This window comes from Macaca thibetana, chromosome 3 (genome assembly GCF_024542745.1).
Source record: "Macaca thibetana thibetana isolate TM-01 chromosome 3, ASM2454274v1, whole genome shotgun sequence".
Taxonomy (NCBI): domain Eukaryota; kingdom Metazoa; phylum Chordata; class Mammalia; order Primates; family Cercopithecidae; genus Macaca; species Macaca thibetana.
Window position 1 is genome coordinate 72,709,006 of NC_065580.1, and position 20,143 is coordinate 72,729,148.

General features: G+C 34.8%; 1 protein-coding gene and 1 pseudogene across 2 annotated transcripts in view; both read left to right on the top strand.

Moving 5' to 3' along the window:
* Positions 1-20,143, top strand: part of VPS50 (VPS50 subunit of EARP/GARPII complex) — a 118,367-nt gene that overhangs the window by 38,259 nt on the left and 59,965 nt on the right. Inside the window, exons 11-12 of the mRNA XM_050785362.1 lie at positions 1,293-1,391; positions 4,801-4,941. Coding sequence (XP_050641319.1) covers positions 1,293-1,391; positions 4,801-4,941 — 240 coding nt within the window. The remainder of the gene's footprint in view (positions 1-1,292; positions 1,392-4,800; positions 4,942-20,143) is intronic.
* LOC126951312 (anamorsin-like) lies at positions 6,043-15,150 on the top strand (annotated as a pseudogene). Its single transcript, XR_007724427.1, has one exon. The product of XR_007724427.1 is annotated as an anamorsin-like (transcript).

Genomic DNA, 20,143 nt, shown 5'->3' on the forward strand with positions numbered 1-20,143 from the left:
TTGTTTTGGCTTTTATGTTATTACCAATGTCTCTAAATCACTGTATTTCTTGATTTTCATTTGGGATATCTATTTATGGTCAAGTTTGTGTAAAAATTTACTTGTAAATTATGGGATGTCAAAACAGTATTTGAAAATATTACCATTTCCAAGAAAAATTTCCAAACTTAGTCATAGGTATGTTCTCATAAAATTATATAATAGCCATAATACATTCTATGTATTAATTATATTTTAATTATCAGTTACTTTATTGTTTAGTATAGTGATAGTGAGTTAATTTACTTATAAATAATTATTGGCTGATGAAAACCCTCCAAAATTCCTAAACCTCATAATGATACTCATACAGTTCATCAAAAATGTAGAAACTAGAAAGGAAGAGATATGTAATTGTGGGCATGAAGCATGTTTTGCCTGTTACATGTATTCAAAATTCATCTCTTTCCTTGACAATCTTTGCAAAGGAGGGTATTCATTTTAATAAATAAGAATTATTTGTTTTCTTCTAGTCTTTTATTGTTTTCCTGATAAGAGTATTTATAAAAGTTGAGATTGGACTTTCAAATTACCTTTTGAGAAAGAAATTTTTGACCATAAATGCAATTATTTGCTATTAAATAATTATGAGAATAACAGTTTATTTGATAGTCACAAAAACAACTGCTTTGAGTGGCTTAAGTTAACAATTCTCTGAATATTTTAATGAAGTCTTTCTTTTGATAGCTCAGTATTTCTTCACTCTTAATAGATATTATTCTGTACTTATATTAAAAGCTCTTATTTCAAAGTAAAATCATTGAAATGGAAATCCATAAAGCATAGTAATTTAGATATAAGAGCTTAAATCTTGAGGAATATACTTTTAATTTCAATGTAGTTTTGTTGAGAATTCCTCTTCATTGATTAGAGAAAGATTGTTTTATTGTTTTCCAGTAATTCCAGTAATACTACAAATTCAGTTTATATAAGATTTTAGCAGATGCTTGAGGAAATGTTAAGTAGTAGTAAGAGTAAGATTCATTACAAAACTATTATTTTGTTTCCTGTAAAACACTAGGCATGGGTTTTAAGACATAGAAATTCATATGTTAATATCTTGGTAAACTTGATTATAGTTGCTAATAAATTTACAATTGCAATTTATAACTTTATTTAATTTTGTTTTTGACTTCTAAATCTGGTATGATAGTAAATGTTAACTAAAAGTGAGAGATGAGTCTTAATATTTTCCTCTCATTGCCTTGAAAACACAATTCCTTAACCATTTCTTGCTTCTTTTAATTACATAGGAACAGCTGGACGTAGCTCTTTCCAAAATCTGCAAGAATTTTGACGTTAACCATTATACCAAGGTTCAACAAGCTTATCGACTTCTTGGAAAAACACAGGTTTGTTTCAAAAGCATGTTTGGATTTTTCCTTAATCAGGAATTGTTGCCCTTCATGATTAAGTCTGAATATTATAAATCTCATGTCCTTAAAAAGTTTTATTTAACAAAGTACATTTTTATTCTGAATTAACAGTGATAAAATGGTTATTCTCATAGACTCAGAGGGTATATACTGTAATTAAAACATTACAGGAGTTTGTTTTGAACTATGAAATACTTGTCGGTTTTAATATTTTCACAATTTATGTAGATTTTCCAAAAAGTATATTATAAGATTCAGTGGGAGACAATATGTAGTCTCTTTTAACTCAGCTCTTGGTCTGAAGCAGGACTTCCTAATTTGCAGCCTCATGTGTTGTTAGATAGGCCAGCATGACTCCCTCAAAATGATATGTCAGCATTGTACATTTTGTACATTTATATGTAAAACAGGTCCATTTTATTTATCAGATATTTCAGAGGGCCCTTTTATCCCCAAAATGTCATAATTTCTCTCATAATGTATGGCTTTTCATACCCTTATTGTTCAAGGGCTTCCTTGAAAGACTTGAAACAGGTGCCATGGTTTTGCAAGTTAATTGTATCTTTTGTTTGTATAGGATTATATGTTTACCTAGACAACATTTAATGTGATAGATGTAAATGTTTTCTTCCCTTAATTGCTCCCCTCTTTTAGAAGGAAGTTTAAAAATTTACTAAACAATTTAAACTCTACATTTTGAAATATGAATAAAGAAATTTTACTGTTTATTGTAATTTAGTTTTCATGTCTTAAGCTATACCCAAGAAAAAATCTAAGAAGAAAGAACTTAGCAATTTTGAGGGATATGTTTAAACATCTTTGAAAATAGGATTATAATTTCTCATTTCCCCCATAAGATTAAGTCTTAAATTCCATTAATATTTTTGGTACCTCCTACGCGCATTGTTTCAAGTGTCTGGATGTAGGCTTTTATGTATCTTACGTTTTAGTGAGGGATACTGGCATACCTCTTTTTATTTCACTTCACTTTATTGTACTTTTCAGATACTGTGTTATTTACAAATTAAAGGTTTGTGACCAACCTACGTCAAGCAAGTCTGTCAGTGCCATTTTTCCAACAGCATGAGTGTGCTTACTTCGTGTCTGTGTGTCAGATTTTCATGATTCTTGCAGTATTTCCAACTTTTTCATCATTATTATATCTGGGACAGTGATTTATGTTTAGTGAGCTTCATATTAGTATTGTAATTGTTTTGTGGTCCATGAACTGTACCCATATAAAATGGTGAACTTAATTCACAAATGTGTGTGTTCTGACCACTGCACCAACTGACCATTCCCCCTTCTCTCTCCCTCTTTTTTGACCCTTCTATTCTCTGAGACACAACAGTATTGAAATTAGGCCAATTAATAAACCTACAGTGGCTTCATGTCTCTCACTTTAAATAAAAAGCTAGAAAGGATTAAGCTTAGTGAAGATGGCTATGCTAAAGGACAGATTTTCAGTGTACACGAAATGGCCTTCTATTGGAAGAAGATGCCACCTAGGATTTTCAGAGGTACAGAGAATAAGTCAATGCCTGGCTTCAAAGCATCAAAGGACAGGTTGACTCTCTTTTTAGGGACGAAGGCATGTGGAGGCTTTAAGTTGAAGCCAATGCTCATTTATGATTCTGAAAATCCTAGGGCACTTAAGAATTATGCTAAATCTACTCTGCCTGTGCTCTATAAGTGGAGTAACGAAGCCTGGATGATAGTACATCGATTACAGCATGGCTTACTGAATGTGTTAAGCCCACCGTTGAGACCTCCTGCTCAGAAAAAAATTTCTCTTTCAAAATATTACTGTCCATTGACAATGTACCTAGTCCCCTATGACTTGGATGGAGATGTACAAGAAGATGAGTGTTGTTTTCATGCCTGATAATATAACAGTCATTCTGCATCACACGGATTGAGGAGTAATTTTGACTTTCAAGTCTTACTACTTAAATACATTTTATAAGGCTATAGGTACCATAGATAGTTATTATTCTGATGGATCTTGGGAGAGTAAATTGAATACCTTCTGGATTTACCATATGCCATTAAGAACATTTGTGATTCCTCTGCTGGATCTCAGGAAAGTCAATTGAAAAGCTCCCATAAAGGATTCACCATTCTAGATGCCATTAAGAACATTCGTGATTCATGAGAGGGTCAAAATAGCAACATTAGCAGGAGTTTGGAAGAAGTTGATTCCAGCCTTCATGATGACATTGAGGAGTTCAAAACTTCAGTGGAAGAAATCACTGCAGATGTGGTAGAAACAGCAACAGAAGTAGAATTAGAAGTGGAGCCTGAAGATGTGACTGAATTGCTACAATCTTATGATAAAATTGAATGGATGTAAGAGTTGCTTCTTATGGATGAGCAAAGACAGTGGTTTCTTGAGATGGAATCTACCAGTGAAGATGCCATGAACGTTGTTGAAATAACAAGAAATAATTTGGAATATTACATAAACTTAGTTGGTAATGCAGCAGCAGGGTCTGAGAGCATTGACTCTAGTTTTGAAAGAAGTTCTACTGTGGATAAAATGCCATCAAACAGCATCGCATGCTACAGAGAAATCTTTTGTGAAAAGAAGAGTCAACTAATGCAGCAAACTTCACTGTTGTCTTTTCAGAAATTGCCATAGCCACTTCAGCCTTTAGCAGCCAGCACCCTGATCAGTCAGCAGCCATCAACATTGAGGCAAGACCCTCGACCAGAAAAAAGATTGACTCGCTGAAGGCCCAGATGATTATTAGCATTTTTAGCAATTTTTTTAAAATTAAGGTTTATATGTTGTTTTTTTAAGACATAGTGCTATTACACACTTTAAATAGACTATAGTACAGTGTAAACGTAACTTTTATATGCACTGGGAAACCAAAAGATTTCCTTTGTGATTTATGCCTGTAAATGAATATGATATCAGGTAGTAACAGATGCTACAAAGAAATATAAATCAGGGTATGTGGATGCAGAGATAGAAAGTACTGATTCATATTGGCTGGTCATGGGAGGTTTCCTGAGAAGATTACCATTGAGAAATGCACTGAATGATATAAAAGAAGGAATGCATGCAGAATGATGCAGAGGGTAATTAGAGATATGGTTATGTACAACATATTTAAGAAAGAGCAAGATGAGTACCAGTTATAAATAAAGAACAACAGAGCAGTGTTCACGAGTCACATTTATTTTGAGTGCTCTGATAATCTGGTTATGTGAAGGGTTATTTGCAAATAATATACCCTACAGTTATAATTCTGGGGAAAATATTATCTTTGTGTTCTAACTATTATTTGAAAACATGTTTCCCTGGGTTTTTTCAATCTGTTGAAATTTATTTTTTTTAATAATGTGAAATTATGTTGTGCATTTTTTCTTTCCACAGACAGCAATGGATCAACTTCATATGCACTTCACCCAAGCCATTCACAACACCGTGTTTCAAGTTGTTCTTGGTTATGTGGAACTATGTGCAGGAAACACAGACACAAAATTCCAAAAGCTGCAATATAAGGATCTCTGTACAGTATGTAGTGACTTAATTACTATTCATATATCTCTGCTTTAGATTTTAAATTTATATTTCCTTTATCTTGGCACCTACCTATTTGAAGATGCTACTAAAATAAAAATAAATCTTTGCCAAAATTTTTTTTTCTCCCAAGTTGTTCTTTTCCTCATAGAGAAATTGGAGGACTCAGTCACACAAATGGTAAAGGTTACTGAGATTGGAGCGTGATTGCTTCTCAATCGACTCTGCCATTTCATAGCTTCTTTTATCCATCTCTCTCCGGCTCCAAATTATCTCCTATGATTGCATCCAGTAGGCTTCTAAGCAACCATCATTGCTGGTTTTCTGTACAGATTTTCAACCAGTTTTTTCATGTGTATGAATGCTGCCTTTGTCAGCATCTGTAACTTTTTTTTCTTTTTCTTTTTAAAGAAACATAGGTTTTTAAGTAATATAACCCAACAGGTGAGAAGTGTACTGACTTGGGTTCTGTTTTAGAAGTAGGTCCTGCTGATGAGTTGATGTAGAGTGTGAGGAAAAGAGAGTGATGAATAATTGGGAGAATGGTAGTGCTATTTGCTTTTATAGGGAAGACTGGGAAGGAACAGGACTTAGGTGAAAAATCGTGAGGAATTAGTGTAAAATTAAGTAATCTTCATCCTTCAGTGAATTGTCATGACAATGAGTTGTCAAACCTGCTGGTTATATGTCTGTTGGGTACTAGAGAAATTTTCTTACCTGAGTTACAATAAGAATCCTGGAAGGGTGTATTACATATGATGTATTAAAGATTAAGTTAATAACGACAGTGGATGTATGTTAACATATGTGGCTAAAAATATCTTTTTAAACTAATTGTAGAAACCATGAGGACTGTTTTACAGATTTTATGATTACTAACTTTAAGTGTGATGTAGTTGCATAATTTTGTCTTTAAATGTTCAGTTTTAAGTACAGTTATCATTTGGTAAATATTAATAATTTTGAAATGTGTTGTTTATTGTTATTTTTCTTATGTTCTTACTTTGATAGTATATATTATAAAATTACTCAATCACCTTTTTTATTCTAATAAGTTTTATTAATTTTTTTATTCTAATATTGCTCTCACTAATAGATGGTAAACCAATTTATTATGTTGGCAATTTTTTTCTGTTAAAGCAGAAAAGAACTCTTAAAAATTAGACCAAACATTTTAAGCAAATTAGATTTTTGTCTTGTCATCTTTTTAAATTTGGTTAAATCTGTTGAGTATGTTTGTGTGTGTGTATTTTGCTTTCTTTTATTGACCATTTTTATATGCTTTTAAAACAATCAAGGACATATATTGTGCTCATGCTTCTTGAGAAAGCCCCTCTGTGCATTTATATAATAAAAGCTGAACAAAATTTTTTATGAACAGAACTTTGTGCTCAAGGTGTTTATCATTATGTTTCTCCTGAGTTTCTTTCACTTTTTAAAAAAGCTGACTGTAGGCCGGGCGTGGTGGCTCATGCTGTAATCACAGCACTTTGGGAGGCCAAGGAGGCCAGGGGTTCAAGACCAGCCTGGGCAACATGGCAAAACCCTACTTCTGCTAAAAATACAAAAAAAAAAAAAAAAAATTAGCCGAGTGTAGTGGTGCATGCCTTTAATCCCTGCTCCTGGAGAGGCTGAGGTGTCCAGCCTGGGCGATAGAGTGAGACTCTTGTCTCAAAAAAAAAAAAAAAAAAAAAAAAAAAAGCTGACTCTAAAATAATCTTTAGAAGTAGCTGTGTATATATTTAAATTATCATATAACAAATAGATTATCCTTGATTTCATCTTTAGTAAATACTTGTTAAAATTATCCCCAAGAGACTTCTGGTACTTTATTATAAAATTATACATGTATGTGTGATAGTAGGTGATATATGTATATACATATGTATATAAAATATAGTGGTTAGCTAAGAAGAGGAAAGACAGAACCCTTAGGAGCTGAATAAAAAGCTGATGAAAGAAAATCTAAATACATTTTCCTGGTAAGAAAAAACATCAAGGTTCTGGCATAACTCAGGTAAGAGAGATAATTCATGAAGGAACCTCGTAGTAGAATGTAAGCTTCTTATTTTTCAATATGTGGCAGTGGGGGATCATTTTAGCCTCTGACTAAGAATAACTGATAATAATTATTGAAGATATACTTGTGTGAGAGCAAATGTGGCAGTGGAGCGTCAGGTGAGCAAGAAGCAGGAGAGTCCTCAAAAGATGTGCAGGGTGTTGACTGACATGAAATGAGAAGAAAGAGTCTAGGCATTTTGGCAGTTTATATCCTCTGCACAGTAGCAATGTTTTGAAGGAAGTGTTTAATTATACATAGAGCTTAAAAATAACATTGAAAATTAAGATGAATGGTACAGAGTTAAGAGGGAGATTGAGTTCCTGTGAACAGGGAATAATTGTGCTTCCTTTAAATGGAAAGAGTGGAAATGAAAAGAGATAATCATCTGCTTGCTTTATTCATAGTATCATTTTAAACCATTCTTAGATATCAGCCTAAATGAGCTACAGTGAAATTTAGCTAATTAAAAAAAAAAAAAAAAAAAAAAAAAAACCCTCTTGGATATCTGGGATGAAATTAGTGTTCCATTTTTATTTACTCTGGTATACAGAACCTCAAGTTCTTAAGGCCAGCAGCATCCTTTCCCAGTCAATTTTCTGCCATTTGTTTCCATTCACCACTGCTCTGAGTTTAAAAGTTTAGTTGGTTTTGAGCTTTTTGAAATTATTTTGCAGTTGAATGTACTTTTTTTTCTTTACTAAACCATATTTTTTGAGTGGTTTAATTAGATGCATAGTTTTTATTGGTTGTCTTTTAGTCTGTTTTCCCTGCTTTTCTTGAATGTATTGGTTTACTGCTTTTACACCAGCTGTTTAGGTACTTTTTTAAAAAAAGCGGGTACGTTATTTTGAAACCCAAATAAATTGGTAATACTTAGCAGCAAGATTTCCAAATGAAAATTCATCATACTTCATTTCTGGAAAGGGACAATATAAAGGGCTCATAGTAGTACTTTTATTTACTTAAAATATTAAGCCTTATTTGTGATTGCATTTACATTTTAATGTACCCTACATATTTACACCAATTTGCGGAGATTTATAGACAACATTTGGAAGCTTTTAATTTAGCACCTTTGTAGATAAACACTTTGTGATTTATTTGAAAGTTTATGAAGTATTCATAAGGATTTTTTTTTTCCTTTTTAAAGATAACTTTACTTTGGCAGACTGATGGGTTTTCCTGGGGAGCTTATTTCAAGATGCTAATTAGGATGTTATTGATTAATTTTAGGATAATAGAGTTGGCTAGGCTGCCTGAAGTTTTCTCAACTATTTTTGAAATTGTTCATTTCCAAATGATCTTAATGAGCTTTGAGTTCTGTTTTTATGATGAGTTTCATAATGTACTAAAAATATGTGCTATGTAAAAATATACTCTCTCTCTCTCTATATATATATACACATATACATACACACTCATATATATTATTTGGGAGAAAATAAAATGTTTCTGTTAGAAACAGCTTTTGAAATTATTTCATTATGTGTTTTCATAGTGCCTGGCACATTGGAGGTGTTTCCTTAGTAATTGGATTGCCATATTTGTCTCCAATTGGTGTGGTGTTGACACAATTAGTCTGTTTAGGTTAAGTGAGAGGGAAAGAAAACCAACACTGAGCACCTTCTCTGAGCTGTGTACTTTTTACAGGTGCTTTATATTAGTACATTATAGACAAACTGTAATATTGATCTAATGTTCCATTCTTATAGGCTTTTAAAGTTGCATTATTAAAAATAATATTTTTTGTTACTGAATTATAATCCTGTCAGTTTTTTGAGAGTGAAACAATATCTTTAGTAAGGTGCCTATAGAAGATACAGTTTATTTTGTTATTAGTATAAAACCCCAAAGACAGATTCTTTTGCATGAAAACATGTTTCTGTTCCTAAATTCTCAGGATTTTTGTGAAGAATTAATATTTTCTGTCATCCAATACTGTGAGAGTGTATTGACTCTCTTTACTATGGATGATAAGCTGCAGGAAGTTAATGCTAAAGTTAATGTTCATGTTTAGTACCCATTTTGTTTTGGGTTCTCTATAGAATTAACTGCTACCTCCTTATCCCTTTTCTGTTTTCCGATTTCTTAAACTGGTATGTTATTTATATGTCTTTATGTTACGCTCAGTCTTTGTAGGGTTAGAGATGATGTGAGTTATATAAATAGTGACTCAAATTAAGCAGTCATTAATATACATTCTCAAAAATGTGCACATTTTAAATTAGAAAACTAAAACATTAATTGTAGGAAAAGCACAAGCAAAAAGAAGAAAGTAAAAATTGCATATGTCTGCATGCAAAGCTGGTTCTTTCAATGTGTATAAGCTGATAGCTTTTCAAAGTAGCGCACAAACTGTCATTATAAACAATTTTTCCATTTCAGTATAATTTTTAATGACCAAATGGTATTTCACTGTAAGAGATCCTGTGGATTAATTAACTGGTTTCCTGTTCTTGGATATTTATGTTATTTCCAGCTTTTGTCATTATGAACAGCACTGTAGTAAATATTCTTAAAAGCTAAATCTTTGTGTACATCTTTAATTGTTTCTTTAGGATAAATCACAAGAAATGAAATTGCGTTGTTTGTCAAAGCTTTACATTTTAAAGGCTTTTGGTTTGTCTTTCCTAAATTGCGCTATAAAAAATTATATTTCAATTTACACTCCTGAGCAGCAGAGTGTGCATTTCTCCCTTTCCCTGAGCACGTGAATGCTGATTATCTTTTATTTAATACCATAATTGTCAGATGCCAGAGGTAGCATATCAAAAATAATTTGTGTTGCATACCACTCAGGCATATTTGGGATGTAGGGAGGTTAAATGACATTTCATTGATTGTTGAGGTTAATTTGCTTGATGTGGTTGGATAGGTGAGTAGATCTTTCTTGCTGAATGTTACAAATTTGAATATTTGGTTGAAGAGAGAAACCTTTTCACTTCAAAGAACATTATCATTTACTTGGTTTGCTCAGGTCAGTTTCAGAATGAACTAAAAATTCAGTTGTCAGATTTATTCTTATCCTATATATGGACTACCTAGCTAATTTTGTAGTATATGATTTTATGTAATGATTTCTAGGTTAAGTAGGTTTTGATAATTTTTAAAATTAAAACTTAATGACCAAAAGGTAGGCAAAGAATGTTTATTCGTTTCTTCCTTTTTTTCCTGCCATTTTCTCTCTGGATCTTCAAAAATTGTGAAGAGTCTGAAATTTTATTCTACTTGCAAATTAATAAGCTAGGCTGTTACTATTTCATGGATGCTGGTAGAAGACATAGACTTCATATTCTTAGCACTATAACTTGTTAAGTTCCCTTGTCATTACTGAGCTTTTCTTTTTCCTTTTTTTCTTTTTTTTTTTTTTTTTGAGGTGGAGTCACCCTCTATTGCCTGGGCTGGAGTGCAATGGTGTGATCTTGGCTCAGTGCAACCTCCGCCTCCTGGGTTCAGCAGGTTCAAGTGATCCTCCTGCCTCAGCCTCCTGAGTAGTTGGGATTACAGACTCCCACCACCACACCCAGCTAATTTTTGTATTTTGAGTAGAGATGGGGTTTCACCATGTTGGTCAGGCTGGTCTCGAACTTCGGACCTCAGGTGATCCGCCCACCTTGGCCTCCCAAAGTGCTGGGATTATAGGTGTGAGCCACCGTGCCCGGCCTACTGAGCTTTTCTTACACAGTCATCAGTTTTCTTACTTAGTCATCAGTTCAGATCAGCAAGGACGCATAAGACTTTAAAGTAATCATCTAGTTAAGGTCACATTAATTATGATCAGAGGTAGAGTAAGAAAAGGTCAAATGGCATAAAGTATCCAAGGGGTCAAAATACCTCTTTAAGGTTGGCAAGGAAGGAAAAAATTGGGTCTTAGATTTCAACAGGCACAATGGGAACAGTGTGTGTCCAGGAATGGAAAGGAAATATCATGAGCAATGCCATGAGAGTAGGAAAGCACAGGGTGGGTGAAAGGAACAGTAGATTATCTGGCTTGTTTTAACCGGATTTTTCAGTATGGTGGTTTGTTTGTTTTTAATGCACCCAGGGAATAATGAGTGCCTATGGAGCACATGCTTTGGGTAACCATTTGTCTGGGTAACCAGTGTTACTCTCTTGGCTGGAAGGGGAGGGGTGTTCTCTTCATTTGAAACTGGCCCAGGTCTGGCAAGGCCTCTATATTGGTCATGTCTAAGAACCCTTAACATTATCAGTGTAGTTTAGACTGCTGGGTGATTTTTTCCGGGAGGGGGATTGGATTGGAAGTAAAAAAGGGCCAACCTGTGGTGGCACACAGCTTCCAGCAGAAAGGAAAAATAATATACTAATAGGAAACCATTTTTGGGCCACCTTGCCCAACAGGAAACTATTTTTGAAACCTGCCAAACACCTGATTATTTGATAGTGTCTTTATATTTAAATACTACCTTTTTTGTGTGATCTCAGGCAGCATGGGGGTTTATAGCATCTTATCACTTGAAACTTTGAAAGATAATTATATATTCTGATTATACATGCTTTGCTTGTTTTATAATATTGAGCTATCTATTTGATTAAGGCCATTTAACAGCAATTAGAATAACCTGCCAACTAAAGAAGAACTTTTTATTTTGCAATTTAACGAGTGCTAGTTACTTAATTCCAAGTTGGGATTATTTATATCATACATATTACATGTCTTATGTGTATATACATATTTAGCATTAATGATAAAATGCCTGGTAGATGAGAATGAGTGTTTTTCTCCCCATTTATAGTTGTTTTTAAATAATGAATGAAACCAGTGAGTTACAAGGAAAGTTTTGCTAAAAGCATATGCATAGTTTTGTCTATGGAGACTCATAGCTTTTAAAGCTTCAGAGGGACTCTAGGAGATTTGCTTTAATCTTTGGAGTTTAGATACAGGAATTGCTATGCAGGAGTCATGATCAAGTAAGTTGCGAAGTTGGGCTCCAAGCCCAAACATGTTTCATCTAGTTCAGTGCTCTTTCCACTATGCAGTACTACCTCTCTGGTTTCCAATGGTTGGAAACTTCTTAAGATAATCATATTTCATATAGGTAGGCCCTCACAGAAGTAATTAGATATTGGAGTAATTAAATTTTAGATACTGGCCCAGACGCTTCTGTAGGTCCAGAGTTACCGCGAGCTGTTTTCAACTCCCTGGGCCTAGTGCTGTTTTGACCAGCAGCATATTTTCAGAAACCACTCAGATAAGCAGGATTCTCCCCAGCAGCTTCTGATGATGTGAGCTTATAGTGCCAACAGCATTCATCTAAAGATACTGATAACTCTTTGTTGTTTTTTGAAATCAATCTATCACTGTGTGTGTGTTTTGGGGGCTGGAAGCACTGGGAATTTTGGATCTCTGTGAGGATGCCAAAACATCTGTTCCCTTTATGTTTGTTAGGATGTGATTAGAGTGCTAAATCAAAACGTGGAACAAGAACAAAATAATTCATTACAACCATCCCTAAGATTTTTCATTTTGACGCTCTAATATAAAAAGCATTACTTTGAAATTTTTGTAGGGATTTAGTTATAGAGATTTCTTATGAGTATTAAAGTAAATTATAGAATAAAAAGCAAAAGACTAGCAGCTTTTCCCCCTGTATTTACTGCTTTACTTTGCATTTAAATAACTTTCAGAAGACAACATTCTCTTATTGTGTGCTTCAAACTTATAAAGGCTGCTTATATTAATTTCTGGATTTATACTGTTCTTTGAAAATGGCCTCAACTTATATTTTATAATCAAGACTCAGATGTTGCTGGGTTTGATAAGCTAGTTTCATCATTTTTATTTTAACCAGGTGGGTTGGTTGAGATGGTTAATAGTAGAAATGGAAGGTGCCAAGTGTTACTGTGAACTGACAGTGATAAGAGATGGGAAATCAGATTTGTGGATTTTGTGAAAGTGTTAATCAAAATTGGATTAAGGAGTGAACTGTGGTGTTTGAATGTGAAGCATAGTGGAAATGCTGTGAGCTTCTTGCATAGAACATCCAGTTTGTTCATATTCTCCAAATCCTTCCTCCTAGGATATTTGTTTACCTTTTATGATCACCACATGTATTAGACATGTATGTTGTCTCTGTTATAGAGTTCATGGATTTTTTTAAAATTAGGATGCTTAAAATTTCCTTTTTTTTTCTGTGTATGTCTTGGGATATTTTCCAAAGATTATATGCCTATTTTATCTTTTCCCCTCACTCTATAATCTTTGCTAAATAAATTGATGCTACTAGCTTTCAGTTGTACTGTAGCAGTGGAAAATAGCTTTAGAACACAGAGAAATATTTGGTAATTAAATTGCGATTTCTTATCTATTCTTAAAAAAATTTCAAGACGTGTTATTTAGCTCTTGGGGTGCCTTACTATGTGAATATTTTGTAAATTGATTCAATCAAGACTTTCATTGCTATTTTCCATATGTGATGTGAACATAGAACTGGGTTATAGTATGGTGCTCCTCTGCTATGGTATTCTTAGTATTATGCCAGATGAGTTTCCCCTTAGCCTGAACTGAGTTTCAATGTAGGTATTTAGTAATCAATGAATGACTTCAACCAGTGATGAAACAGGAAGATACAGGTATCTCTAACACGTTTAGGAAAGGCGAAACTGAGAACCGGAGTAGTTTATTAACTAAGGCATGTGACTGGTAAGTTGTGGAACTAGTGCCAGCTGGAATCCAGGGATTCCAATTCTTAATTTAGGTCTCTTTCCATTATGCCCTGCAGATGTGAAGAATTGATGTTTGGGTGGAACACTTAGGTTCCTCTTCTTAGCCTGCCTTTTATTTTTTGATTACTTGTGTAATTATTTGCTTATTCTCTGGCTTCATTGAATCTCTTTGGTTATGATTCATTTATGTCTTTGCAATAAAATTCTCTATTTGAAATTTGGAGGTGATTTTTATAAAGTAGAAAATACTGGGCGGCAGTCTTGATTCTCTTTTGGCCAGCAGTTTTTAGGTCCGTCAGTACTGCACTGCAAGAATGGCAGATTTTGGGATCTCTGCTGGCCAGTTTGTGGCAGTGGTCTCGGATAAGTCATCCCCAGTGGAGGCTCTGAAAGGTCTGGTGGATAAGCTTCAAGTGTTAACTGGCAATGAGGGCCGCAGGTCTGTGGAAAACATCAACCAGCTGTTGCAGTCTGCCCACAAAGAATCCAGCTTTGACATTATTTTGTCGGGTTTAGTCCTGGGAAGCACCACTCTGCACAGTGCTGAGATTTTGACTGAAATCGCCCGGATCCTTCGGCCTGGTGAATGTCTTTTTCTGAAAGAGCCAGTAGAGACAGCTGTAGATAACAATAGCAAAGTGAAGACAGCATCTAAGCTATGTTCAGCCCTGACTCTTTCTGGTATTATGGAAGTGAAAGAGCTGCAGTGGGAGCCCCTAACCCCTGAGGAAGTACTGTCTGTTTGAGAATATCTTGGTCATGAAAGTGACCGCCTGCTGTTTGTTCAGATCACAGGCAAAAAACTAAACTTTGAAATGGGTTCTTCTAGTCAGCTTAAGCTTTCCATCACCAAGAAGTCTTCTCCTTCAGTGAAGCCTGCTGTGGACCCTGCTGCTGCCAAGCTGTGGACCCTCTCGGCCAACGATATGGAAGACGACAGCATGGATCTCATTGACTCAGATGAGCTGCTGGATCCAAAAGATTTGAAGAAGCCAGATCTGGCTTCCCTGTGGGCTGCTTCTTGTGGAGAAGGGAAAAAGAGGAAGGCCTGCAAGAACTGCACCTGGGGCCTTGCTGAAGAACTGGAAAAAGAGAAGGCGAGGGAACAGATAAGCTCCCAACCCAAGTCGGCTTGTTGAAACTGCTACCTGGACGATGCCTTCCGCTGTGCCAGCTGCCCCTACCTTGGGATGCCAGGCTTCAAACCTGGGGAAAAGATGCTTCTGAGTGATAGCAATCTTCACGATGCCGAGGAGGGACCTGACATGGGACCCATCTGCTCCTCCAGCCAACTCCTGTCCCTCACATCCCACCGTGGTGGCTCCTCCCACTTCCTCTGGATTTGTTCACTCTGAGATCCATTTGCAGAGTGGGTACTTAGCAGACAGAGTGAAGCTGGCTGCGGGAGGCGCAGTGGTGTGTAGTGCTGCTGTGTATGAAAAGACCAAGGTATTATGGGGCCCAGTTACTCAGAATGGGATGGATTTCTTCACCTCATGTTAAGAGAAGGAAGTGTGTCCTGAAGAAGCCATTCTTCTGATTTAAAATACTGACCAGAACACTCTTGAGCCCAGGCATCCTTGAGCATTTACACTCTGTGACAGAGCTCCAAACCCCTGCCCCAAGTCTCATCTCAGCAATGCTGCCACCTGCTTGTCTTTCAGAGTTGTTAGTTTATTCCATTCTTTGTGACACAAGCCAAGTGTCTCACCACCTCCTCAGGGCACCAGAGGACTCACTCACTGGTTGCTGTGATGATATCCAGTGTCCCTCTGCCCCCTTCCACCTCCCACCACATTTTACTGTAGCATTGCATCTGTGTCCTGTTGTCATTTCTGTTAACCTTCAGGTATTAAACTTGCTGCATATCTTAAAAAAAAAAAAAAAAAAGAAAATGCTAGTTGCAAATGATTTTAGTTATATGATGTTAAAAGGATGAGAAGAATTTGTCACTGTGAGAATTGACACCAGTTGGTTGCATGGCATAATGGAAAGGAGCTCAATTTTAAAATGAAATAACTCTTTTAACTTATTGCCAGTATAACCGTCAGAGATTAACATAGCTGGGCTTAAATTTATTGAAAACATTGTTTTGTTTTGTTTTGTTTTTAATCTACCCCACTTACCTTTTTTCCTTAAACTGTTTATTGTATATGTATTTAATAAAATGGTCCTTACATTTGTTCCTATTTTAGAATATAAACAGGCAAGAATCATCTTGTTTGCTGGTGCTGCATATATCATAGTCTTATGTTTGTACACGTGAATATATTTGAAGATAATAAATTTGGGTTCTTTTGGGAGACGTTTAGGTACGTGCAGTGGTTTAGTTAGATCTCTGGATTATTTACACTTGAATCAGTTCAGTGAGAAGAAAGCCTTGCTATAGCTTCACTGTGTAACTTTAACTTTTTTTGAAAAAAAGATTCACATAAACATCTGTGTGCGTATATCTCATCCAAACCCATTAAATTTCAGCAAATCTTCAAGAGATAACATAATGAAGGACCTCCTTTTTTTCAAATAAATAGGCAGATAATGAGCTGGACAGTGGTTGGGTGGAGAATAGAAGATAGTAAGTCTAAGTTTTAATTTTCTGGTTTGTTAAACTGTGACAAGTATAATAGAAATTAATTACAGGACTATAACACAATTATTTGTACAGTCATAATTTTTCTTTGGGAAAAAATATGACTAACACTGCCTTTCTCTTATCTACCAGAAAGAATGTTGGGCTATACTTAGATTAAATTTGTTTGCATAATATATAAATTTATGCAAAGTTGGGCTAATAAAAGTTAGAAATACTGACTTGTACAGGAGTACCTTTATTTGGGTGTATGATTGCTGAGTTGCAGCCCAGAACTTTTTGGGACTTTTGTTTTGCCTTGTTCTCGGAAAAGGTTTTTAGTCTTTTCCTGACCCTGTGCATTAGTATTGGCTTTCGTCATATGTGTATGATATAAGAGGTATGTCAGGTATAATTATGTGCTAAAACTAAACCAAGTGTATTAGTCTGTTCTCACGCTGCTAATAAAGGCACACCCAAGACTGGGTCATTTATAAATGAAAGAGGTTTAATTGACTCACAGTTCCACATGGCGGGGGAGGCGTTATAATCATGGCGGAAGGCAAACGAGGAGCAAAGTCTCATCTTACCTGGTGCTGGCAAGAGGGCGTGTGCAGGGGAACTCTCACTTATAAAACCATCAGATCTCATGAGACTTATTCACTATCACGAGAACAGTATGGGGGAAACCGCCCCGCCCTTGACACATGGGGATTATTACAATGCAAGGTGAGATTTGAGTGGGGACAGTCACAGCCAAACCATATCATCAAGGGAAAACATTAAGACTGGCTCATTGTAAGGGTAGCGATTATAAAAGTAAATGTGAGAAATTACCCAAAATTGTTTTTCACAGCTGCAAAGTACTCTTTTGTATGTATGAATAATGTTATACCAATCTCCTGTCTTTGGACATTTAAATATATTTCAGTGTTTTGCAATTACAAATAATCCTTTAATAAATAACATGGTGCATATGTATTTTCACATTGTTTGAGGTATATCTTCAGTATAAATTCCCAAAAGTAGAATTGCTGGGTTGAAGAAAAAATACACATGTAGATCGTGACAAATTTCCCTCCTTGGGATTGTACTATTTTGCATCAGTAATGTATGCGAGTGCCTGTTTCATCACAGCCTTGCCAACAGAGCGTATATGATGTCAAAGATAAAGCCAGGTACTAGTTAAAGCGTTGAGGACAGATTTTAATCAGAAGATATTATTGTAATAGGGAAAATAGTCCAGTGTGAACTGACTCAACTTTGATTTATACAATGGTGACTGGGCATTTTTTAAAGGGAAAATGAGGGAAGGGGTTGAGCAGGGCTTAGTGGAGTCAGAAAAGTGAACATTTACAAAGAGTGAGAAGGGAGTTAGTCCATGTGAAACCCATTTGTATTTGCTAACTGATGTTTATGGAAGTTAGGCTCCTACCCTCTCACAGAGACTGGGGAACAGGGGCCCTATCTTCAGATGTTGGAACAAACAGTACATTTTTTTTTTCAAGTGCACTGGCAACCTTGAGTTTTTTTCAGGCTGGCACTTTAAGGGGGGGCTGAAGTCATCCTAGGGGTGTGACTTGAGTCATTAGAGACTCTGTTAGGTGTTTCATCCAAGTTTTTTTAGGCCATGGTCAAGAAGATAGCTGAGAGGAGCCTCACTAGAGTTTGGTTAAGGAGAGAATGTCTGCTCAGCTTTAAGATTGAGATTGGTGAGAATCTTTGAGATTGGTGAGAATTTGCATCTTATTGTAGTTTTAATTTATATTTGTCCTATTACGAGTAAAGTTGAACATGCTTTTCTGTGTTGAAGGGCCATTTTTATATCTCTGTTTATGAAGTATGTTCATGTGCATTTTTTCTCATTTTTTTTGATAGGAGTTTTAGTCTTTTTTTTTCCCCCAAACTTTTAAGAATTCTATATAAATGTGAAATATCAGCTCTTTATTGTGAATATATATTGTGAATATTTTACAGATTTGTCATTTGTCTTTTGATCTCACATATGGTGTTTTTTTGCTATATAAATTGTTTATTTTTTATATAGTAAAATCAAATGTTACTTTTATTGCTTGTAAATTTTGTGTTGTAATTAGAAAGTCTTTTTCTGTATCACTGTTAGACATTGATTCATGTTTTCTTCTAGTATAGTTTTATTTTTGACATTTAAATATCTTATTCATTTGGAGTTTATTCTTACACATTCTTGAGGAATATGTCTAATTTTATCTTTTTCCAGCTAACTATACAGTTTTCCCAACACGATTTGTGAGGAAAAGACTATCTTCATCTAAGTGATGTGAGATGCCATCTTTATCATATACCAGATTTTTATATAAGACCAGATCTTTTTCTGTACTTTTTTATTGGTATCTCAGTAAATTTATAAATTTACTCGGGAAGAATTGACATCTTGATGATGTTGAGACATCCTAACCAAGAATAAGGGATTTCTTTCCATTTGTTCAAGTCTGTTTTTATGTCTCTTGGGGGTGTTTCATGGTTTCCTTCTTGGTTTTCAATCATTTCTTATTAAATTCCTAAAAATTCTCTCTTTTGTTATTATAAATGAGGGTTTCTCATTCAGTATCTCTTCTAAATGTTTATTTGTATACAAATGCCATTGGTTTGGGCATGTACATTTTATAACTTGCTTCCTTGCTGAATTCTTTTATGGTTTGAATTAGTTTTATTATTGGTTCACTAGGAATTTCTGGGCCTATTTTTATGTCATTAGCAGATGTAGTTTTATTTTTTCTTGTCCTATTCTTTTGCCTCTGTTTTCTGTAATCTGATTACATTGGCTTGTACTTCTGAATCGTTGTTAAATACCAGCCCATCTGCTGTGAATCAAACAAAGAAATTATTGAATTAGCAAGTGTTCTCATAAATAGCAGTGTAAACAGTTAAATAGTAATGGAGATAATGGGCATCATTTGTGTGTGTGTGTGAGACCACAGTGGTTGTGCCTTAGAGTTTTCTCATATTAAGGAAATACTTATTCATTCTTATTTCCTCATGTGTTTTTGTTAGGAGTGGGTTTTGAATTTTCTTAAAGCCCACTGTGAGAAATTTTTTTAAAATCAGCATCTATTGAGATAATCACTTGATTTTTCTCCTGAGACCTATTAATAGAGCAAATTATATTAATAGATTTTGTAAGATTAAGCCATTCTAGCATTCTTGGCATAAACCCCACAGTCTGTTTCCAGAGCTTAACTTCTTTATTTTAGTACTTCCTAGTTTAGTTTCAAAGATTTGATATACTTAACGTGGAAGTGTAGAATATCATGTAAGTTAGTATTTTTATTACTTGCCAAAACAATGTTTTGGTGAATGAGTTTAGAGGGAGAGATCATTACGGGAAGAAAAAGCCTTTTGAAAGAGCAAGGACCACTACTAACTGTGACATCATGAGCATCAACCATACCATGGCAATACTTGCCACAGCCTATTTCTACTAGCTGTTTATCTTGGGGAGTTTACTTACACCAGAGTCTTCATCTTTCAATATTTCATCAGCATAAGTTGTTGTCAGTTGATCACAAACTAAAGAAATGCTAGAAAATCTCAAATGATGGAGCAATTGCTGCATTATGACAAATGGGAAGCCTACAAAATAAAATAAAATAAAAGGGCAGAATGGCAAGTTGGTTGTTTTTACAAAGGGAAACAAAATTCATGTACTTCCATTAGGGAGAGGATTTGAGTTCATATATTGTTTCATAACCTTGTTTATGTTAGAAGTTATTTTAAAATGTTATTGTCAGACATAGGGTATCTATTCCATATGATTTAAAAATCTTAGAGATTGTCAAAGATATTTACTTAATTTACACAAATGAAATGATAGAGTTGTAAATCCAACCTCCTTTTTGCAA